This window comes from Psammomys obesus, unplaced genomic scaffold, assembly GCF_907164565.1.
Source record: "Psammomys obesus unplaced genomic scaffold, mPsaObe1.curated_primary_1811, whole genome shotgun sequence".
Lineage (NCBI taxonomy): Eukaryota > Metazoa > Chordata > Mammalia > Rodentia > Muridae > Psammomys > Psammomys obesus.
This window is the reverse complement of record NW_026596039.1, coordinates 6,603,228-6,624,753: the sequence shown is the minus strand read 5'-3', so window position 1 is coordinate 6,624,753 and position 21,526 is coordinate 6,603,228. Positions and strand designations below refer to the sequence as shown.

The 21,526-nt window shown below is 40.3% G+C and overlaps 2 protein-coding genes across 2 annotated transcripts in view; one reads left to right on the top strand and one right to left on the bottom strand.

Annotated features, from left to right (window-relative positions):
• Nucleotides 1-892, bottom strand: part of Ift46 (intraflagellar transport 46) — a 3,814-nt gene extending 2,922 nt beyond the window's left edge. Inside the window, exon 1 of the mRNA XM_055622036.1 lies at nucleotides 887-892. Coding sequence (XP_055478011.1) covers nucleotides 887-892 — 6 coding nt within the window. The remainder of the gene's footprint in view (nucleotides 1-886) is intronic.
• Arcn1 (archain 1) lies at nucleotides 891-19,878 on the top strand. The gene is made up of 9 exons (XM_055622035.1): nucleotides 891-896; nucleotides 1,423-1,602; nucleotides 1,733-1,938; nucleotides 2,715-2,879; nucleotides 9,940-10,105; nucleotides 11,164-11,311; nucleotides 11,948-12,056; nucleotides 15,712-15,916; nucleotides 18,030-19,878. Exons 1-9 carry the CDS (start codon nucleotides 891-893, stop codon nucleotides 18,117-18,119), a joined length of 1,275 nt encoding a protein of 424 aa, XP_055478010.1. The 3' UTR covers nucleotides 18,120-19,878.
• The last annotated feature ends 1,648 nt before the right edge of the window (nucleotides 19,879-21,526 follow it).

Here is a 21,526-nt window from a genome sequence, read left to right as displayed (position 1 = left end):
GGTTGCACAGAAAAACCAGCCTGTGGACCAGCCTGGTCTATAGAGTGAGTTCCAGGACAGCCAGGGCTACACAGAGAAACCCTGTCTCAAAAAACCTAAAATTAAAAACAATAGGAAAATACTCATAAAAAGAAAATAAAAGTAAAAAAATTTAAAAAGAAGAAAGAAGGGGCTGGAGAGATAGCTCAATGATTAAGAGCATTGGCTGCTCTTCCAGAGAACCCAGATTCAATTCCCAACACCCACATGGCAGCTTACAACTGTCTGTAACTCCCATCCCATGGGGGATTGACACTCTCATACAGACATGCATGCAGGCAGAACACCAATGTACATAAGATAAAAATAAAAAAGAAATATCTTTTTGGTTTTCTGTTGCACAATAAAAAACACAATATAGTTTAGCATATATTTATAAAAAAAAGCTAGAAGGAAGTCCCCTGTTGGTGGCACACACATGAAATAGCAGCACAGGGGAGGCAAAAGCAGGACTACTGTGAGTTTGGCACCAAGCCCAGGAAGGTTGGAAGAGGGCATCAGGTCTCCTGGAGCTGGAGTTAGGAATCTGCTATGTGGTGCTAGGAATCGAACCTGAGTCTTCTCTAAGAGTAGCCAGTACTCTTAACTGTTGAACCATGTTTCTCTCCCATTTAAAGAAAAGGCTGAGAAAGGCTTCATATTTCTGTTCTTGTTTTTTTTTTTTTATTATTTGTTTATTTGTTTGAGACAGGGTTCTTCTGTGTAGTCCTGGCTGTCCTTGAACTTGCTCTGTAGACCAGTCTGGCTTTGAACTCACAGAGATCCGTGTGTCTCTGCCTCCAAGTGCTGGTATTAAAGGTGTGCGCCATCACTGCAGAGCTGGACTTACTATGCATTAGTGTTTTACCTCCATGTATGTCTGAGTGAGGGTGTCATATCTCCTGAAATTGAAGTTACAAACAGTTGTAAGCTGCTATGTGGGTGCTGGGAATTGAACCCAGGTTTTCTGGAAGAGCAGTCTGTGCTCTTCCACCACTGAGCCATCTCTCCAACACCATTGTTGTTTTATTAGTTTGTTTTTTTGTTTTTTTTTTTCAGACAAGATTTCACGTAGCCTACGCTGGCTTTAATCTTGCTATGTAACCAAGGATGACCTTGAATTTACACCTCCCAAGTGCTAAGATTTATTGTTTTTGAAACTTATATTTAAAAGACAAGACTTAGAAAGCTGCTGTGAGAATCTTTTTTGTTTTGGTTTTTCAAGACAGGGTTTCTCTTTTTAGTCTTGCCTGTCCTGGACTCGCTTTGTAGACAGGTCGGCCTCAAACTCACAGAGATGTCTGCCTCTGCCTCCCAGAGTATACTGGGATTACAGGCATGCGGCACCATACCCAACTGCTGTGAAATTCTTAATCTTTGTTTTCTGTTACTGTCCATAATTAGATCCCTGAATATTGCCGGGCCTTAGAGGAAAATGAAATATCTGAGCACTGTTTTGATTTGATTTTTGCTTTTGATGAAATTGTTGCCCTGGGATATCGGGAGAATGTTAACCTGGCACAGATCAGAACCTTCACAGAAATGGACTCTCATGAGGAGAAAGTATTCAGAGCAGTCAGAGAGGTAAGTAAGGCCTTCTGAGACTGAAACTTTGTGTGTCTTTCTCTTAGCTTTCATTAATCTGGTTTTCCAGGTTTTGCTTGCTAATGTAGACTGTACTGAAAGCTACAAACAAGTATGTCTTTTTCCACAGACTCAAGAACGTGAAGCTAAGGCTGAGATGCGGCGTAAAGCAAAGGAATTACAACAGGCCCGAAGAGATGCAGAGAGACAGGGCAAAAAAGCACCAGGATTTGGGGGATTTGGTAGTTCTGCAGTGTCTGGAGGCAGCACAGCAGCCATGATCACAGAGACTATCATTGAAACTGATAAACCAAAAGTGGCACCTGCACCAGCCAGGTATTGTCAAGTGTATTACCGGCAGCCCTAGGTGGCAGAGGAGGGCTCCAAAAGTGTGTGTTTCTAAGCTCACTATAAATAATGAGGGACTTAATGAAGTAAGCTGTAATACTAAATTTGGATACATAAAAGACAGGAATAAGGAGATATCTGTTATTTTCCTTTTGTTTATAAGAGAGTTCTACAAATTACACCATGATTTCTTCATTTCTTATGACAGTTTTATATGGAGAAGGAAGGGGTATTTAACTGTGGAATATTGAATTTTTAAAGATTTATTATTTTATGTGTATGATTGCTTTGCCTACATGTATGTATGTGCATCATGTTTGTGCCTGATGTCTGAGAGGCCAGAGGAGGGTGTCAGATCACCTTGAACTGGAGTAATAGGTGTGAGCAGCCTTATTGGTACTGAGAACTGAACCCAGATCCTCTGCAAGAGCAGCAGGTGCTCTTGGAATATTTTAAAATTTTTGATTTAAAAAAATTTTTGTGCATAGTCATTTATCAGAATGGAAGATGGTAAGTTTTCATCAGACCACTTATGATTATAAAATTATAACTGTTGGGACTGGAGAGATGGCTCAGAGGTAAAGAGCACTGTCTGCTCTTCCAGAGGTCCTGAGTTCAATTCCCAGCAACCACTGTGGCTCACAACCATCTATAATGAGATCTGGTGCCCTCTTCTGGCCCATAGGCACACATGCAGGCAAAATAATGTTTGGGGGTTTTGTTCTTTGACTATATATTTACTTGTTTTGTGTTCTTTCACTTAGACCTTCAGGTCCCAGCAAGGCTTTGAAACTTGGAGCTAAAGGCAAGGAAGTAGATAACTTTGTGGACAAATTGAAATCGGAAGGTGAAACTATTATGTCTTCTAATATGGGGAAACGTACCTCAGAAGCAACCAAAGTGCATGCTCCACCCATTAATATGGAAAGGTAAGCAGTGACTTCTTCAAGAAAAAAACAATATAATTTTTTTAATAGTCTTTTTAAAAATTTGTTATGTTTTTCTTTAAGATGGGTTTTACCATGTAGCCCTGGCTGGCCTGGAACTCAACTGTGTAGATCAGGCTGGCCTCAGACTCAAAAGAGATCCTCCTGCCTCTGCCTCTCAAATGCTGGAATTAAAGTTAAATATTAACATGCCTGGATATTTTTATTATTTTCAGTTATGTGTATATCTGTGTGTGGGTTTATAGACCACAGGTGCCTGAAGATGCCAGAGGTGTTAGCTCTCCCTGGAGCTGGCGTTACAGGTAGTTTTGAGCTACATGACGTGGGTGCTGGGCCTCTCCTCTCGAAGAATAGTATGTGCACCCCACTCTGGTGCCGTCTCCTTAATGTTGTCCTTAAATTCTATTTTGTGCTAGGGATCTAACCCAGAACATTTTCACAGGCTGAGTATACTCTCTACCACTGAGCTGCATACATTCCAGCCCCATATTTTTGGGTCTTTTAACTTTTCCTAATTTAAAATTTTTATCTAGAGCATATTCCAGATATTACCTTAAGGTATGTTTTCCATACTTTAATCATCATTGGAGACTCTCAGCCATCTAGTTCCTATGACGTTTAGAATTTGCCTTTTATTGACCAAAGTAACTTTATGCCTATTGTGTAATATGTCTCTTAAGCATGGCATGGTAGAACATGCCTGTAATCCCAGCATTTGGGAGATGGAGGTTGGAAGATCTGGAGTTCAAGGCCAGTCTCAGTTATTTGAGAACCTTGCTCAAAGAAAAAAAAAAAAAAAAAAAAAAAAAAAAAAAAAAAGGACTCAAATTACAGAGCTAGAACTATATTAACCCAATATTTTGTCCTGTCTTTTTCTAATTAAAGCTATAAAGGAAAGTCAACCTTTAATATAAAATTTGTAAAGGTCTTTAAAGCAAATTACCATGCTACCTTTTAAGTATTTGAGTCCAATACAATTTGATTTGTCTTTTATCTCGGGCTGAAACAATGGTTGATGGCATTTTTAAGTGATAGGTTAATCGGGTTTCATATACTCAAGAAGAAAAATGTTTGTCCTTAATTCCAGACCTACAGTTATTGATAAGTTTTGAGGTCAACTGAAAGATGAGTCTGGGAGGAAACCACTATCAGGTGTGCATAAGGGGTCTGTTTACTCTTTGTGTGTTCTGTTTTGTTAGAAATGAATAGTTACATTTGGATGAGTCTCTTCACTCACTAAAGTACTTGTGCTATTTTGGTTTTGAGAAAAGCTGAGGCTTCATGCTATTTTATTTTATTTTATTTTATTTTTTGTACGTTGGTGTTTTGTCTGCATGTGTGAGGGAGCCAGATCCCTTGGAACAGGAGTTACAGACAGCTATGAGCTGCCATGTGGGTGCTGAGAATTGAACCTGGGTCCTCTGGAAGAGCAGCCAGGGCTTACCCACTAAGCCATCTCTCTAGTCCCATACTTTTCTTAAAAAAATAATTTATTTCTTTGTATTTTATATGCATTGGTGTTTTGTCTACCTGTATGTCTGTGTGAGGGTGTCAGATCCCCTGGAACTGGAATTACAGACAGTTGTGAGCTGCCATGTCAGTGCTGGGTATTGGATCCAGGTCTTCTGGAAGAGCAGCCAGTACTCTTAACTACTGAACCATCCCTCTAGCCTCCATGCTTTATTTATTTATTTATTTTTAATTATGTGTTATGTGTATGGGTCTGTGCATGTGTGAGTGCAGGTGCCCACAGAAACCAGAAGAGGGCATTGGTATCCCCTAGCACTAGAGTTAAAAGCTGTTGTGAGCTCACTCCACATGGGTGCTGGCAGCTGAACTCAGGTCTTCTGTGAGAGCAGAATGTGTTCTTAACCACTGGAGGCTTCACACTTTATGAACAATCATCACATATAAATAAGAATTTAAGACTCTTTTCTAAGTAATTAAGTTATATCAAGCACAGAGGTAACTCTTAAAAGTTGAAGTGGGGCCCTACATTATGCAAAGATTTAGACTTCTATATTTTTCAATATGGTGCCTTTGTTTCTGAAAAGAACTATGAGGCTAGGGCAAAAAAACAAATTATTCTTTGTAGCCACTGTGGTTTACTTAGCTTCAACATAATCTAGAGCTGGGAAGATGGCTCAGCAGGTAAGAGTTTTGACTGGCTGCTCTTTTAGAGGACCCAAGTTCAGGTCTCAGCACCCACAGGGTGAGTCACAATCGTCTATAATTCTAGTTCTGGCTTCTGCAGGCACCGCGCGCGCACACACACACACACACACACACACACACACACACACACATACGTATAGAGGAACATTTCTTTTGTAGGATACGTATAGACTGTGCCTACTAATTGCTCATAGCAATAACATTGTTTTTTATTGTTATATAATTCTAACTTTTATAGTAAGAAAAAAATTGAAGATTTAATTATTTATTTTACATGTATGAGTGCTATGTCTGAATTTATACCTGCATGCCAGAAGAGGGCATCAGATCCTAGTATAGATGGTTATGAGCCATCATGTGGTTTCTGGTAATTGAACTCAGGACCTCTGGAAGAACAGATAGTGCTCTTAACCACTGAGCCATCTCTCCAGCACCTCTAGTTAAAAAAAAAAAAAATTAATGTTTGTATAAAAGTCTTTCTTGGTCTACAAAGGTAGTCTAGGACAGCCAAGGCTACACAGAAAAACCCTGTCTTGAAAAACCAAAAGAAACAAAAAAATAAAATCTTTATACGAAGGAGACATATACTTATATCTTAGTTATGTTCTATTGCTGTAACAAATAAAAAACCCATTGTGAACAAGTCAACTTAGAAAGCATTTAATTGGGGGCTGCTTACAGTTTTGGAGGGTTAGTTCATGATCATCATGGCAGGGAGCATTGCGGCAGGCAGGCAGGCATGGTGCTAGAGCAGCAGCTGAGAACTTCTGATTCTCAGACAGCTGGCAGAGAAAAAAAGCCTAGGTATAGGCTTCTGAAACCTCAAAGCCAACCCCCTAGTGATATACCTCCTCCAACAAAGACCATACCTTCTAATTCTTCTTAAACTGTTCACCAACTAGGAACCAGACATTCAAATATGAGCATATGGAGGCTATTCTCACTCAAATGAATTTTCCAGTTGGGTTTCCTCGCTAAATTATAGATCATGAGTAATTTATTCATTTGAGGGCTGGGGTGCTACTCAGTAGTGCTTTCCTAACATGGGGAAGGCCCTGCGTTCAATTCTTAGAGATGTACAAGAAGAAAACCCTAGTCAGGTGGTGGTAGGGGTACATGTCTTTAATCCCAGCACTCAAGAGGCAGAGGCAGGTGGAGCTCCCAAGTTTGAGGCCAGCCTGGTCTACAGAGTGACTTCCAGAACAGCCAAGGCTATACAGAGAAACCCTGTCTGAAAAATACAAAAACAACAACACCAAAGAAAAAAAAAAAAAAAAAACCCAAAATTTACTTACTTGGAACCATCGCAATGTGATATCTAAATGCAGTGCTTTGCCCTGGATAGGATCCTGTACTGTATCTTGTGATAATAAGACAACTGACATACTGTTGGTAGGTTAGATGAAAGTATTTAGTGTAAATTCATGAAGTTGATGATGGCATTAATGTGGCTATATAAGAGAGTACTCTCATGCATGCTAAGCAAACAAGCACTTAATAATGACCTATACCTAGTATAAGAATGTCCTTTTTTTTGTAAAGTAAGAATGAAGTGTTTAGAGGTAAAAGGGCTATGGTGTTAATAACCTGCCTCTTAATAGTTCATGGGAGAAAAAAAATCAGCATCTACATATATAGGTAATGTTTAAGGAGAGAATATGAGAGTACAGATGATGAAACAGATGGGAGATGTATGATGTTAACAATAGGTAAACTTGGTGGTGGCACACGCCTTTCATCTCAGCACTTCGGAGGCAGAGGCAGATGGATCTCCATTAGTTTGAGGCCAGTCTGGTCTACAAAGTGAGTTCCAGGACAGCTAGAGCTATACAGAAAAAGCGAAGGGGCAGTGGTGGGGGTGGGAGTGGAGAAACAACAGATAAACTTCATAAAGCATATGTAATCTTTTTTTTTTAACACATTTATTTTTATTTTATGTGCATTGGTGTTCTGTCTGTATGTATGTCTGTGTGAAGGTGTCATATCTCAGAGTTACAGACAGTAACCTACATGAAGGTGCTGGGAATTGAACCCAGGTCCTCTGGAAAAGCAGTCAATGCTCTTAACCACTGAGTCATCTCTTCAGCCCACATATGCATTCTTTGTTTAAATTTTACTATTTTTCAGGATATATTTTATTCTTTGACATCTTCATACATGTATACATTGTATCTTGATCATACCCACCATAGGTTTTCCCACTCACTTGGACACTCGTCAACATGTTCCCCTTCAATGTTCAGGACCTCTATTTATTTGTTTGTGTCCTTTTTGTAAGCCACTGAACCCAATTAGAGCTGCTTGTTAGAATGTTTGCTGATCTTGTTGGCTTGATCTTGTCCACACAACAGTGGCTACGGTGAGTTCATAAGTGCAACAGCTGTATCACATTCAGAAGATAGCATTTCTTTGGCTCTTAACGTTGTTGCACCCCTTCTTCTGTGAGCTTCCCTGAGCCTGAAGAAGAAGATATTAATAAAGATGTCCCATTTAGGACTGAGCACTCAACAGCTACTCTCAGCGCTTTAGATTGTTTGGTTGGTTAGTTTTAGTTTTGGTTTTTCCAGACAGGGTTTCTCTGTGTCCTTGGCTGTCATAGACTCACTTTGTAGAACAGGGCCTTGAACCCACTGAGATCTGCCTGCCTCTGCCTCCCCTAGTGCTGGGATCACAAGCATGCACCACTGGCTACTCTCAGCATTTTGAACAGTTAGGAGTCTTTGTATTGTTTCCAACTGCAATAAGAGGCTTCTCTAGCCAAGATTGGGAGCAACACTAATCTGAGTATAAACATAAATATTTAGGAAGCATTTAGCAGAATAACCGTAAGTTTTCCACGAGGGCCTGTGACCTCTCAGGTTTACAGTGTCAGGCATGAATTCCTTCTTGCGAAGGGTAGGCCTCAGATCAAACCAGAAAGCAGTTGGTCACCTACCCTGTGTCCTTCCTGCAGCTTTTGCCCCATCGGGCATACCTTGCCTGGCAGATCAATAGTGCAGAATTCAGGGTCCAGTAATGGGGAAGGCCGTTCATCTTTTCTCCCCAGTGGCCTGCACAGTACCTTCCAGTACTGAAAGCTAACCAACATGGAGGAAGTTTTCAGGTCAGTTCCACCAATTTCTCCATGTCCTGCAACAAACTGAGTTATATCTTCGACACTAGCCTTATCATCTAGGTAAGGTGAGCAATAAGAGCAGTGGCAATAGCCTTTGTTGTTTTGGAAGCCTTGTATACTGTACTTGGCACAGAGGTTTTTATTTAATAACTCATGTCTAGGGGAAGCATTGTCCACCTTTAAATAGTACCTATCTTCAAAATATTTTTTTTTCTTTTGAAACATGTGGCAATTCTCTGTAGGAGCCCTGCTTTTGAGACTCCTGCTTTTGCCTCCTTAGTGCTCAGATTGTAGGCATGTGCTTCCATGTTTACTTAAACATATTTTTCATGTCGAAGGTTTTTTCCTTTATTATTTCTCCCAGTATTTATTTGCGTACACTCCCCTCCTATGTAGGTAGACATCTAAACTTTTGTTACTAAAACCATTCTTTAGTAGATAACACTTGTGTTGTTTCGTGAATGAGAATTTATTTTTAGGATAAATTCTGGAAAGGCCTTGTAAGATTCTCTATAAACACCATGGCCAGGAATGTGTCGGTCCATGAACCCTACAAGGACTTGCTTTATCCAAAAGTACAAACTTTTTTTTGGGGGGGGGGGATTTTATTTTTCTGCAACACAATTTTTATTATTTGGTAATTACCTACAATGCACCACAATCACACTTGCTACCTATTCCTCTCAGGTCTACCCTCCTACCCTTGTACCCCCCGTAAATGAGCGAAATCCAGTTTGTCTTGCCCATAAGTGTAAAGCTTTTTAAAAAAAATTGTTGGGCTGCTGAAGAGATGGCTCCCCGGTTAAGAGCACTTGTTACTCTTGTGGAGGATCTGGGTTGGATTCCTAGTACAACATGATAGTTTACAACCGTCCCTAATTCCAGTTCCAGGTAATCTGTTCTCTTCTGATTCCCTCAAGGATCAAACATGTACTTGGTAATGCACTTACATATATACATACATACAGGAAAACACCCAATGAATAAATCTATTTTTAAAAGTTATTGTGTGTGTGTGTGAATGTGAGCACTCTCATGCCACAGAATATGTATAAAAGTCGGCGACAGTTTCTCTAGAAACTTTTATCCTTTTGTCCCACTATTGGTTCCAAAAATTCTGGTCATTAAGCTTTGTGCTTTTACCTATTTGGCCCATCTAGGCCCTGAAAGAGTATAAAGCTTTAATTGAGACTAATCATTAAACTCCAGAGTAACACTGCATTCTGGTTTCTTTTCTTTCTTTTTAAAATTTACTTTTACTCTTTTAATATTATGTATAAGTTTGTGTTTGGGCAGGGTGTGATACTACGGTGTGATACTACACATGAGTGCAGGTACATAGGACTCCAGAAGAGGGCATTGTCTCTCCTGGAGTTGGAGTTACAGGTGATTGTAAGCTGTTCCATTTGTGGTGCTGGCAGCCAAACTTGGGTCTTCTGCACAAGTAGTATGTGTTCTAACAGCTGAACCATCTCTCTAGCCCTCTCTCTTTCTTTTTAATGATGGGGTCTCTTGTGGTTCAGATTGGCCTTCAACTCACTATGAGCCAAAAAGGACCTGAACTCCTGATTCTCCTCCCAACCCTACCTCCCAAGTACACATACCAAAGCAGTACCATCTCATATCTGGTTTTATGTGGATCTGGCTATTAAACACAGTGCTTCATGCATGTTAGACATACACGACCAACTTAACTACATCTCCAACCTGGTTTCTACTTTTCTGACAAATTGATTTACCTTTGCTTTCTAGTGTGCATATGAAGATCGAAGAAAAGATCACACTAACCTGTGGGAGAGATGGAGGGTTACAGAATATGGAGTTGCATGGCATGATCATGCTTAGGATCTCAGATGACAAATTTGCCCGGATTCGTCTTCATGTAGAAAATGAAGATAAGAAAGGGGTACAGCTACAGGTGTGTAGAGACTTCTCACACTGAGTGTTTAAGCATTGTCTACCTTGCACAGTCCTTGTTCTGGGTTTTCTGTTGAAATTGAACACAGACTCTTACTTGAGCTAGACAAGTGCTCTTACACTACACTCAGCAATAGCCTTGACCTTTTTGTTTGCTTGTTGTTGTTGTTTTTTTTTTTTTTTTTTTTTTTGAGACAGGGTTTCTCTGTGTAGCCTTGACTGTCCTGGACTCGCTTTGTAGACCAGGCTGGCCTGGAACTCACAGAGATCCACCTGCCTCTGCTTTCTGAGTGCTGGGAATACAGGCATGCACCACCCCATCGGGCTTTTGGCCTTTTTAATAAGGTGTTACTGTGTAGCTCTGGTCTAAAATGTTAGGTCTTTAAAGAAGACTCATCTTTCCACAAAATTAAAAAGAATTGTAATTTATTAGAAATCCTGTTTATGGGAGTTGTAAGTCCAGAGAGATTTATTTTCTCTGTTACCCGTTCTCCGCCCCTCCCTTTTTGATGAGTGTTAGTTGAGTCAAGTTCTCATACAGGTCAGGCTGGCCTCAGACTCACTATGTAACAGAGCATGACTTTCAACTTCTAGTCGCTTGATCCTTCTGCCTCCTACTGTAGAGTGCCAGGATTGCAAGCAATTGAACTCAGAGCCCTGTGTATTCTAGGCAAGTACTTTGTCAACTGAGCTACATTTTCAGCTTCCTTTTCCTCTTTCTTTCTTTCTTTCTTTCTTTCTTTCTTTCTTTCTTTCTTTCTTTTTTTCTTTCTTTCTTTCTTTCTTTCTTTAATTTTTAGTGCATTTGTTTATTTACTATGTGTTTGTCTATGTTGTGTGGTTGTGTATGTGTGTCTGTGTGGGCATACATGTGCCATGTTGTGTTTGTAGAGGTTAGAGGATAACTCTCAAGTGTTGGTTCTCTTCTCCTTCTGTGTGGGTTCCAGGGACTGAAGTCAAGTCGTTGGGCTTATGAGAAAATGCCTTTACCTGCTGAGCCACCATGTTAGCCCCTTTACTTATCATTCTGACCTTCGGGTTTCCTTCTCTTCATTTCAGACCCATCCAAATGTGGATAAAAAACTTTTTACTGCAGAGTCTCTCATTGGCTTGAAAAACCCAGAGAAGTCATTTCCAGTCAACAGTGATGTAGGGGTACTAAAATGGAGACTACAGACAACAGAGGAATCTTTCATTCCTTTGACAAGTAGGTGCCTCTAATGGGTATGCTGTAATCTTCATTGCCGTAGCAAGTTCTTTTTGGCAAAGTGATTGTCTTTTCTTTCTTTCTTTCTTTCTTTCTTTCTTTCTTTCTTTCTTTCTTTTTATTTATTTGTTAATTTTATGTATATGAATGCTCTATCTTTATGTACACCTACATGCCAGAGGATGGTATCAGATCTCAATATAGATGGTTATGATCCACCATGTGGTTGCTGGGACTTGATCTCAGGACCTCTGGAAGAGCAGGCAAGTGCTTTTAACCACTGAGCCATCTCTTCAGCCCATGATTGTCTTTTCAAGCTATATTTTGTATAGTTTAACTAGTCATTTGGGTTTTTTTTTTTAAAGATTATTTTCGTGTATGTGTGTCTTTGAATGTGTGCCACCCATGAATTAGGTACCTGTGAAGGCCAGAAGTCATCGGATCCCCTGGAGCTGGAATTACAGATAGTTTCGAGCCACCAGTGTTTAGTTTACATTAGGAGGCCGTAGGTTTGCAGTCGTCAGTCAGCTTATATTTGCTGTTTTAACATTTTCTACTCTTCCATACCCTTGATATTAGCCCAAAGGCCAAAAAACAATTCTGTTCTTTCTCTAAAACTGAAGTCTTTTTCCTCAGTTAATTGCTGGCCCTCGGAAAGTGGAAACGGCTGTGATGTCAACATAGAATATGAACTACAGGAAGATAATTTGGAGCTCAATGATGTGGTCATCACCATCCCCCTCCCGTAAGTGAAATTCTTTTCATAATCCTTTTCCCTGTGTTGGTTTACAGAGCTGGTTCCTGGGGTCGGGGATCAATTTTAGAGGCAGTATCTCACTGCATATTCATTCTGAAATGTTTGCTGATTTTCTTCCCCCTGTGGTAATACTGATTAAACCTAAAGACTTAAACACAGCAAGATCTCTACCACTGAGCTACATTCCCAGTCCTTTTTACCTGTTTTGAGATATGGTTTCACAGGTTTCTAAGCTGTTCAGATTGGCATTGAACTTGTGGTCCTCCTGCCTTAGTTTCAAGCATAGGTGGTCTGAGCACTAGACATGACTGATACTTGCTTCTTTAAAAATACCAGCACTCTGGAGGCAGAGGCAGGGGGATTTCAGAGTTCAAGGCAAGCCTGGTCTACACAGCAAGTTCTAGAATAGCCAGGGCTAAACAGAAAAACCTTATCACCAAAAATAAAAATTAATTAATTAAAAAAATGAATAAAAAAAAACAGTTGTGAAACCTAGTATGGTGGAATAGGCCTATAATTTTAGCACTTGGAAGATGGAGATAGGAGGTCACCGTAGGCTATATGTGACCCTGTTTTGAGAAAGAAAAGGGGTGGGATGGGAATCAGTGACTAGTGTAAAAGAAGACAGGCACGCCTGGCTTCCTAGAAAGGGGTAGTACTCTGAACAGAAGTCAAGAGGTAGAGAGGAAAGTACTTGGTGGGAAAAGAGCAAAAAGAACCTTTGCCAGGTGATGGAATGTTCTCTGACTTGAGTTGGTAGGCTTCACAACACGACTTATATTTGTAGGAGTGCATTGATCTATGTACTTTGATTTGTTTGTTTGGCTTGGTTAAGTTGAATTTTTTGAGACAGGGTGTCACTATGTAGCCCTGGCTATCCTGAGATCCACTTTCTCTGCCTCTTAGTGCTGGGGTTAAAGGCTTCAATACCATGCCTCATTTTGAAAGGGGTAGATGGAATTTACTTTGAAACCAAAACAAAGAGTTGTAGTGCTGGAGCTGTTTTCTCGAAATAGACTTTGCTTGCTTATGTAGTCATCCGATGGGCAGGAAGACAGGCTACTTCCCAGTCAGACTGCTTTTGCACATTACAGAGTTTAGTCTGTCAGCCTGCATTTTTTTTTCTCTTTTTTTAAAAGATTTATTTATTTTATGTATATGAGTGCTCTGTCTGCATGTATACTTGCATACCAGAAAAGGGCATCAGATCTTATTATAAGTGGTCATGATCCACCATGTGGTTGCTGGGAATTGAACTCAGGACCTGTGGAAGAGGTAACCAGTGCTCTTAACCACGGAGCCATCTCTGCAGCCCCTTTCTTTCTCTTTCACTGAAGGTGGGAGTGTATTTTGGATACAGTATGTCTGTATTAGTTTCATTAAGTCTTCTAGAAGCTTTAAGTTATGATTGACATAAAGTATGCAGTGCAGTAAATGTTGACGTTATACACCTGGGAAGCTGTCAATATAGGCACGATAAACATGTGTCTCAAGCTGGATTTGGTGGCTTAAACATTATAATCCCAGCACTGGGGAGATCAAAGCAGGAGGATCCCTCTGAGTTTGAGTTCCAGGTCATCTTTGGCTACAGAGTGAGACCCTATCACAGACAGAATTCCTGTTACGTATACATGCACCTCAAGTTTTTAGTTGCAGTGACGTCTTGTGTATTTCACTGGACTCTCAGGGTCCTCTAGAAATTTTGTGTGCCTCAGGTTTGCTTCTTGTGCATCTCTAAGTAGTGTGCGTACTGCCATTACCTCAACAGCGCAGCTCAGCTTTTAGCCTCTCCCTCAGCCCTGGCACAAGCAGTACAGGGTTTAATTGTGAGTCATAGAGTATTTGTATTTTTATATGCCTTTTTTTTTTAAAGATTTATTTATTTATTTATTATGAATACAATGTTCTGCCTGCATGTATGCCTGCAGGCCACAAGAGGGCACCAGATCTCATTATAGATGGTTATGAGCTATTATGTGGTTGATGGGAATTGAACTCAGGACCTCTGGAGGAGCAGCCAGTGCTCTTAACCTCTGAGCCATCTCTCTAGCCCCTGTGCCTCCATTTTTATTGCAACAAAATGATACTTATTTCTAGTTTTGTTTTCTTTGATTACTAAGGAGTTTATCTTAACCAAGTCTAATTTTAGTCATTCTTATTTCTGGTTTTTAAAATATGCTATATTCAAACCACTATACCAATGTTTCCCTTAATAAGATTAACTAACATACCTGCAGTTCCAGCTCTTGAAGGGCAGAGGCAGGAGAGTTCTGATTGTAAGCCTGTGCTATACAAAAAGACCCTATTTTGAAAACAGTAAAATAATAATTGGGTGACTGTGTTCACAGTGAGTCAGTTTTTCCTCTAGAACAATAGATAGCTACCTTGAACAGTGGTAGGACTTGGGCATCACTGACAGGTTGACTTTGTTGATATTTATTTTACTAGACTATTTTTAGGATGCCACAGTTTCTAGGCCTTTCTGTCTACTCTATAATTATGGCTGTAGTGGTTTCCTGTGTCTTTGTTCAATTTTTGCAGTGGCCTGAAGAAGAAGAGATCTTTAGAAAACATTTTACCCCAGTGTCTGTAGCTAATCAGATTAGAAGTCAGAATCAGAATTGGGGTACAGAGAAGGAACAAACACTGTAAAATTGATGGGAAAGACTTAAAGACTTTTGCCACCCTTAAAGTAGTCTTTGTTTTCTTTACTTACCCTGCCCCTAACGTAAGCATTGAGTGTCACTGGTGAACTAAAAGAAGGTAAATTTAGAATGTGTGGGAGCGGGTGACACTGCCTGTCAGCCATTTGCGGGAGTGCAAAGTACATACTAACTAGCCCTGATTCTTCTGTGACCAAAGACAACCATGTATTTCTTCTTCCAGGCTATTTCTATTTTGCCCAGATTTTGTAGTCATGCTTTCATTTTTCATTTAGCAAATAAATTCACTAAATTATAAGTCAGATACACTCACTAGCATTGTCTTCAGTAAGGCTTGAAACATTCTGAACTCTTTGAAAACAACGCTTCTTGAAGATCCACATTCACCTATATTATTGGTGTGTAAAGTTTCCCCCACTAACAACCTGCTTTATTTCTCATTGTTATTTATTAAAGAGCTTCATTGTTTAAAAGTCCTTAACAGAGCTAGAGATGTGGCTCAGAGGTAAAGAGCTAAAGAGATGGCTGCTTTTCTAGAAGTTCTGAGTTCAATTCCCAGAACCCACATGGTGGCTCATGACAATCTATAATGGGATCTGATGCCCTTTTCTGGCATGTAGGCGTACATGCAGATAGAACACTCATATACATAAAATAAATAAATAACTTTTTTAAAAAGCTCTTAACAGGCTAACGAACCATTAGTGATTTTTACAATGAAAACATGACATTTGCAGTATCAGTTCCCTGCTAGCTCCCAGGTCTAGTCAGCCCCCAGAGCCGTATCCTAAACGTCTATGTTGTTATTCTATACATCTTTCTCTACAAAAGGGAACAAAATTATTACTTGGCCAAGGTGTCACAACTTTGATCCTTGAAGTTACTAAGCAGCATAATTTTTAGAAAATTTGAGGCAGAATTTGAGATATGTGATCAAATTTGAGGTTGGTTTTACATTGAGCAGCTGTTTCTCATTACAGATCAGGTGTTGGTGCACCTGTGATTGGTGAGATCGATGGGGAATATCGGCATGACAGTCGGCGAAATACTTTGGAGTGGTGCCTGCCAGTGATTGATGCCAAAAATAAGAGTGGCAGCCTGGAGTTCAGCATCCCTGGGCAGCCCAATGACTTCTTCCCTGTTCAAGTTTCCTTCATCTCCAAGAAAAATTACTGCAACATACAGGTACTCTGTTGTAACAGAAGGCAGGTATGGGAAAGGCAGGACAAGTGTCTTGATAGGTAGCATGTCCAGACAAAAATCAAAGCTGATATCTTCTGCTGATTCTAGTTCTGACACACTCATCATATTTCTTATCTTCTCCCCCCTCCCCTTTTACAACAGGGTCTGATTATATAGTCCTGGCTGTTGGCTGGCCTAGAACTTGCTATGTAGACCAGGTGTTCCTCTAGCTCATAGAGGTCTGCCTTCCAAGGGCTTTTTTTTTTTTTTAATTTTCTGTTTGTAGGGGCTAGAAAGGCAGCTCAGTAGTTAAAAGACTACTTACTGCTCTTGAAGAGAACCTAGGTTTGGTTCCCAGCAGCAACATGGATGTTTATGATCATCCATAACTCCAATTCCAGTGGCTCCAATGCCCTCCTCTGCCCTCTGTAGGCACCAGGCACATACATACACACACATAAAATAAAATAAATCTAAAAAGAAAGAAAATAATTTTGTGTGTGTGTGTGTGTGTGTGTGCCAGCACATTTGGTGGAGGTCAGGGGACAGCTTAGTGGAGTCAGTTCTTTCCTAGGCACACTGCTGTACCTACTGAGCCATCCTGCTGGCCTCAGATTTCTTCTCTAGATAAAGTTTAGAAATAAATAAAATGTTTTACATAAAAGTACTTACTGATTATACATGATTCATATGCATTAAATTCATTCTAACCTCATGTATCTTAAAATCCATTTTTCTATGGCTTTGCAGCGCCTTGTTGTTGCTTTACCTTTTACCCAGGAAATAAAAATATGTTAGCTTCTGGGCACGGTGGTGCACACTTGTAATTTCAGCACTTGGGAGGTGGAAACAGGAGGATCTCTTAGTTCAAGGCCAGCTTGGTTTACAAAGCAAGTCCAAGACAGTCAAGGCTACATAGAGAAACCCTGTCTGGGGAGGTGGGGACGATGAAAAGAAAAGAAAATCCATTAGGATTGAATAGTGCCAAGATTCCAACCAGGACTTCAGCATGCTAGGCAAATTCTACCACTGGGTTACACTCTTAGCCCCAAATTTTTTATTTAGAAGCAAAATTATTGCATAAGACTAGGAACATGGCTCAGTGGAGAGTGGTTAGCTAACATACCACAAGCCTTGGGTTTTAAAAAATGTGATTCTGAGGTGAGCATAGTGGCTTACGCCTTTAATCCGAACACTTGGGAGGCAGAGGCCAGTGGATCTCTCTGTGAGTTCAAGGCCAACCCAATCTACAGAGGGAGTTCAGGACAGCCAGGCCTACACAGGGAAATTCTATCTCAAAAACAAAAAACAAAACCCAACAACAATAGCAAAATAAGACTAATCTTAAGCCAGGCAATGGTGGCACATGCCTTAAGGCAGGCAGATCTCTTTGAGTTCTGAGTTTGAAGACAACCTGGTGTACAGAGTAAGTTTAAGAACAGCCAGGGCTTCACAGAGAAACCCTATTTAAAAAACAGAAATAAACAAAAAAGAAGAAAACACTAGTCTTGGAGCTGGAGAGATAGCTCAGTGGTTAAGAGCACTGGCTGCTCCCTTCCAGAGGACCCAGGTTTGAGTCCCAGTGTCTAAATGGCTGCTTACAACTGTCTGTGGCTCCAGTCCCAGCTGATCCACTCCCTACTAGGCTTTTGCTGCCAACAGACACACAAATGATGCACAGACATGCACGTAAAACACCCGTATATATAAAGGAATATTTAGAAAAGAAAAATCTTACAACATAGTGGGGTGTTGTACACAAGAAACTGAGATGGATTTAATAATAAGTAATACAGGAGCTTTAGTGTGCTGCATTTATGATCAGAATGTTAAAATGATCATCCTTATAGATTGTGTGACTTTTCTGGGTTTTGTATGGCAGAGCGAGACCTTGCCACTCATTCTGGCTTTTACTTATGGCAGCCGCTGTCTTACTGCAGCAGTTGTTTTTCTCTCGAGAACAGATTAGGTCATGCCACAAGCTTCAAGTGTGAACTGAGTGCTTTTTAGTATTTCTAAGCTACTTTTAGAAAAATGTATGTGATCTGTAATTCAACATCTTGTAGACTCACAGTTCTTTTTTCTTACCTCCCCCACCTTCTCTCTGTTTTCCTAGGTTACCAAAGTGACCCAGGTAGATGGAAACAGCCCTGTCAGGTTTTCCACGGAGACCACTTTCTTAGTGGACAAATATGAAATCCTGTAATACCAAGAAGGGAAGCCGAAAAGGAAGGATTTCAGATTAATAAAGAAGAAGCCAAAAGTGGCTGAAGAGATTTTCCAAATTTACAAGCCATTGGAGACCCCTCCTTTTTTTTTTTTTTTTTCCTGATACAGTGCACATTCTCTGCGTGCAAGGACCCTCAGCTCACCCCCAGTGTTGCGGTGTCACAGAGACATTTTTTGACAAAGAAAGGACACTGACATAAAGGGAAAGGCTGCTGATTTCTTTGGCAGATTTTACTGGCCAACAGGAAGCAAGCTGTCCAGGGAATGCCCCAGTAAACAGCTCTTCTGCCTTTACCTAAGGCTCCTTTTATTTTAAGCCCTAATTATAGTTACATTTCATTCTTTGTTTTAAAAAAAATTTCCTCTATAGATATGAACCTTTGACACCCCTTTCCTTTCAGTCTTTCCTTCAGTACACTCAGTCACGCCCTGGGATCATCTGTTTGTAGGAATTGTGTTCAGCACTCCTAGAACAAGGTTATCGAACCCATCTTGACTTTAGACAGTACCAGTGAACTGCTTAAGGGATGCGCAGTGTACAAGTTGAAATACAAGGATTTCTTGTGTCCTCTCCTATATCCATCGATTGCTCCATTTCTTGTAAGCCCTGCCCTTCCCATTGTGGGCAGTGCTGTGAATCCCACTGGTGTCAATATTAAAGGTAGCTGAAAAGCAGCTTTCAGATACACAGTTTTTCTAGATGCCTAATAAGATGGCTACATCTAATTCCGCATATAATCATGTCTGCTGCTAGAGCTGCCCAAACTCAGTTCTCCAATTGAATTGAAGCATAGTCACTCAAGGTATCATAGTCCTTAGATTCCTCATGTCCACCTCCACCCTCCCATTTCCAAAATGCTCTTCCCTCCATCAGTCTTTGTTCCAGCAGAAACGGGGCTAGTGAGTCTGTCATTTCCCATTAGCCCTAAACCACTGAAGAGACCCCATGTTCACCATTTGAGTGGTAGCATTTTGAGAGGCAGGTGATTATATTGGTCTGTATCAAGGGGTTACTCAAATATACTCCATCTAACCTGACATTTACCACCTGCCTATCTGTCCTTGTTTCTGAAAACCTTTTTTATCCTCAGCCTTTTTGGTGTCATCATGTAGTAATTGTTTTTAAGCTCCATTTGATCTATTACCTTTTTGATGGAGGCTGAATCATAGGCCAAGCATAGCACTGAGCGGAATGGATGATCAGTTGCTGCAAGGCTGCAGGCAGTAGCAGTGGGAAGCAGTAAATGACAGTAGATGACCTCCACACTCCCAGGTGGCTTGACAGCAGAGCTCTCCCTCTGAACACCTGGACCTCCCTGGCAAGAGTATACTATCCATAAAGCAGAGCAGTCACGAAAAAAGGCCCTGGCTGGGATGGCTTGCCAAAGAAATTTCTAGCCTTTCCCTTTCTCTAAACTGCATCAGGGAAGAATCCTTATCTCTAGCTTGCTTTTCATGTGAGGTTTTCTGAGGAAAGGGACTGGGATAAGAAGTCTGTCATGTAGTTAAGTAGACAAGAAATCTTATTAATCTAGTTGTATTTCAGAGTTGTTTGTCCCTAAGATTTTTAAAGTCAAGTTTAATTTCACAAAGACTTTTTTTCTGAAATTACTTTTGGGGTAATATTTAAAATGAGAGGCATTTTGTAACCCTGTAAAATACATAGGGAATATAACATTCCAATGTACACAACGAAGGCAAATTCTTTAATCAAATAAAAGAGTATTATAAAATAAGATGTTTACTGGACTCTAACTTTGATGTCTGCTTGCTGATTCATGATACTGGAATAGGATCTAAAATTAAAGATTAATGATATTTTTTTTTTTAAAGAAAATAATCTATCCAGGTGTATTCATTGCTTTGTCTCCATTTTCTAGGTATTGTGCCTTTCTGTTGTATGTATTTGAGTACACACACACACTCCTGACTGTAGTTTTTTTGTAGGATTAAAGCTTCTTAGAGCTTTTGGCAGGTCTGGAGTCTTCAATTTGTTGGGAGCAGCTGAGAATCAGTCAAATGAAGCGTTCTTAAAAGAGTAGCAGTCTGCAGTACCCTGGAGCCTTCTCCTTGTCAAACAGTGATGAGTAAATGGCCAGGAAGTTAGGGAGGATGCTTTAGGAATTGGGTATTCCCTCAAAAGGCTTCTTGTCAGACATGGTAGTACATTCCTTTAATTTCAGCACTTGGGAGGCAGAGGTCGGTGGATCTCTGAGTTTGAGGTCAGCCTGGTCTACATCCTGAGTTCCAGGCCAGCCAAGGCAACATAGTGAGACCTTTAAATAAATAAGACTTCTTTACTATCTTTTATTTGGAAAAATATATTGAATATCAACAAATTATTTGGAAGGTAGATTATTTTTCCTAATTAAGTGTCAGGGATGATATTTTTGTTTTTCTTTAGTAAAATAGTACCTGATCTAATAGTGCCAAAATGTGGCTTACTTTCATGGAGTGTAATGTGAGGACCTGGGTTAATACTGGAATGTACTGTGGCACAAATATACCCCGTCCCCACTTAAGTAAAATTAATAAACTTTAAATTAAAAGGGAGTGGGACTTCAGAGATAGCTCAGTTGGCAAAGTGTATTCCATGTAAACAGCAAACATACACACTGAGTTCAATGTCCAGCACCCTTGTAAAACCTGGGTTATGGTAGCTTGACAGTGGCACATACCTTTAATTCCAGCACTTGGGAGGCATAGGCGGATTTCTGTGAGTTCCAGGCCAGCCAGGATTATATAGTGAGTGTCTTTTTCTTAAAAGAAGATTGCCTTTTAGGCCTAAAAGCAAAGCCTTATGAGTGACCCCTACTACACAGAGCTTCGTCACAACCACACCCCTCCATTCCTTTCCTTGCACCCTTTGGTAGACATACTTGCAACTCTGGTGCTTTTCCAAGACAATGAGGAGAAAATGAACAAATTTGGTGGTGGCTGTTGTTGTCCCAGGGTGGGGTGAATCTAACCGTGCCTCGTTTTGTACCAGGGAGTTTGTGACTGACACAAAGCAGGCCTTCACAAAAGTGAGAGCAACTTGCCCAGCTCTGCTTTAACTGCTCAAAATCAGAAGCCAAGCTAACTTAAAGTTTTAGAAGCATGTGCTTCTCATCCTATCCCCTGCTAAAAAGGAAAGGTCTTTTACCATGCTACTCATTGGGCAGGGGCTAAGTGACCAGGTGACTGAAGGTAGCAATGTGACCCAACAAAACCATAAACTTACTCAAAAGTTTTCCTGTTTTCTGTCTTGTTGGGTTTTTAGTTTTTTAGTATTTTAAATAATGTGTATGTATATAATTGCCTGAGTGTGGTAGGTGCACATGAATGCGAGGACTGGCAGAGGCCAGAGGTGTCAGATACCCTGGCATTGGGGTCACAAGTGTG

What these genes read in the sequence shown, in the direction of transcription:
- Arcn1 (XM_055622035.1), top strand. An exon ending in GTGGCACCTGCACCAGCCAG is followed by an intron (nt 1,939 to 2,714) that starts GTATTGTCAAGT and finishes TCTTTCACTTAG; the next exon opens with ACCTTCAGGTCCCAGCAAGG. An exon ending in AGAAAGGGGTACAGCTACAG is followed by an intron (nt 10,106 to 11,163) that starts GTGTGTAGAGAC and finishes TCTTCATTTCAG; the next exon opens with ACCCATCCAAATGTGGATAA.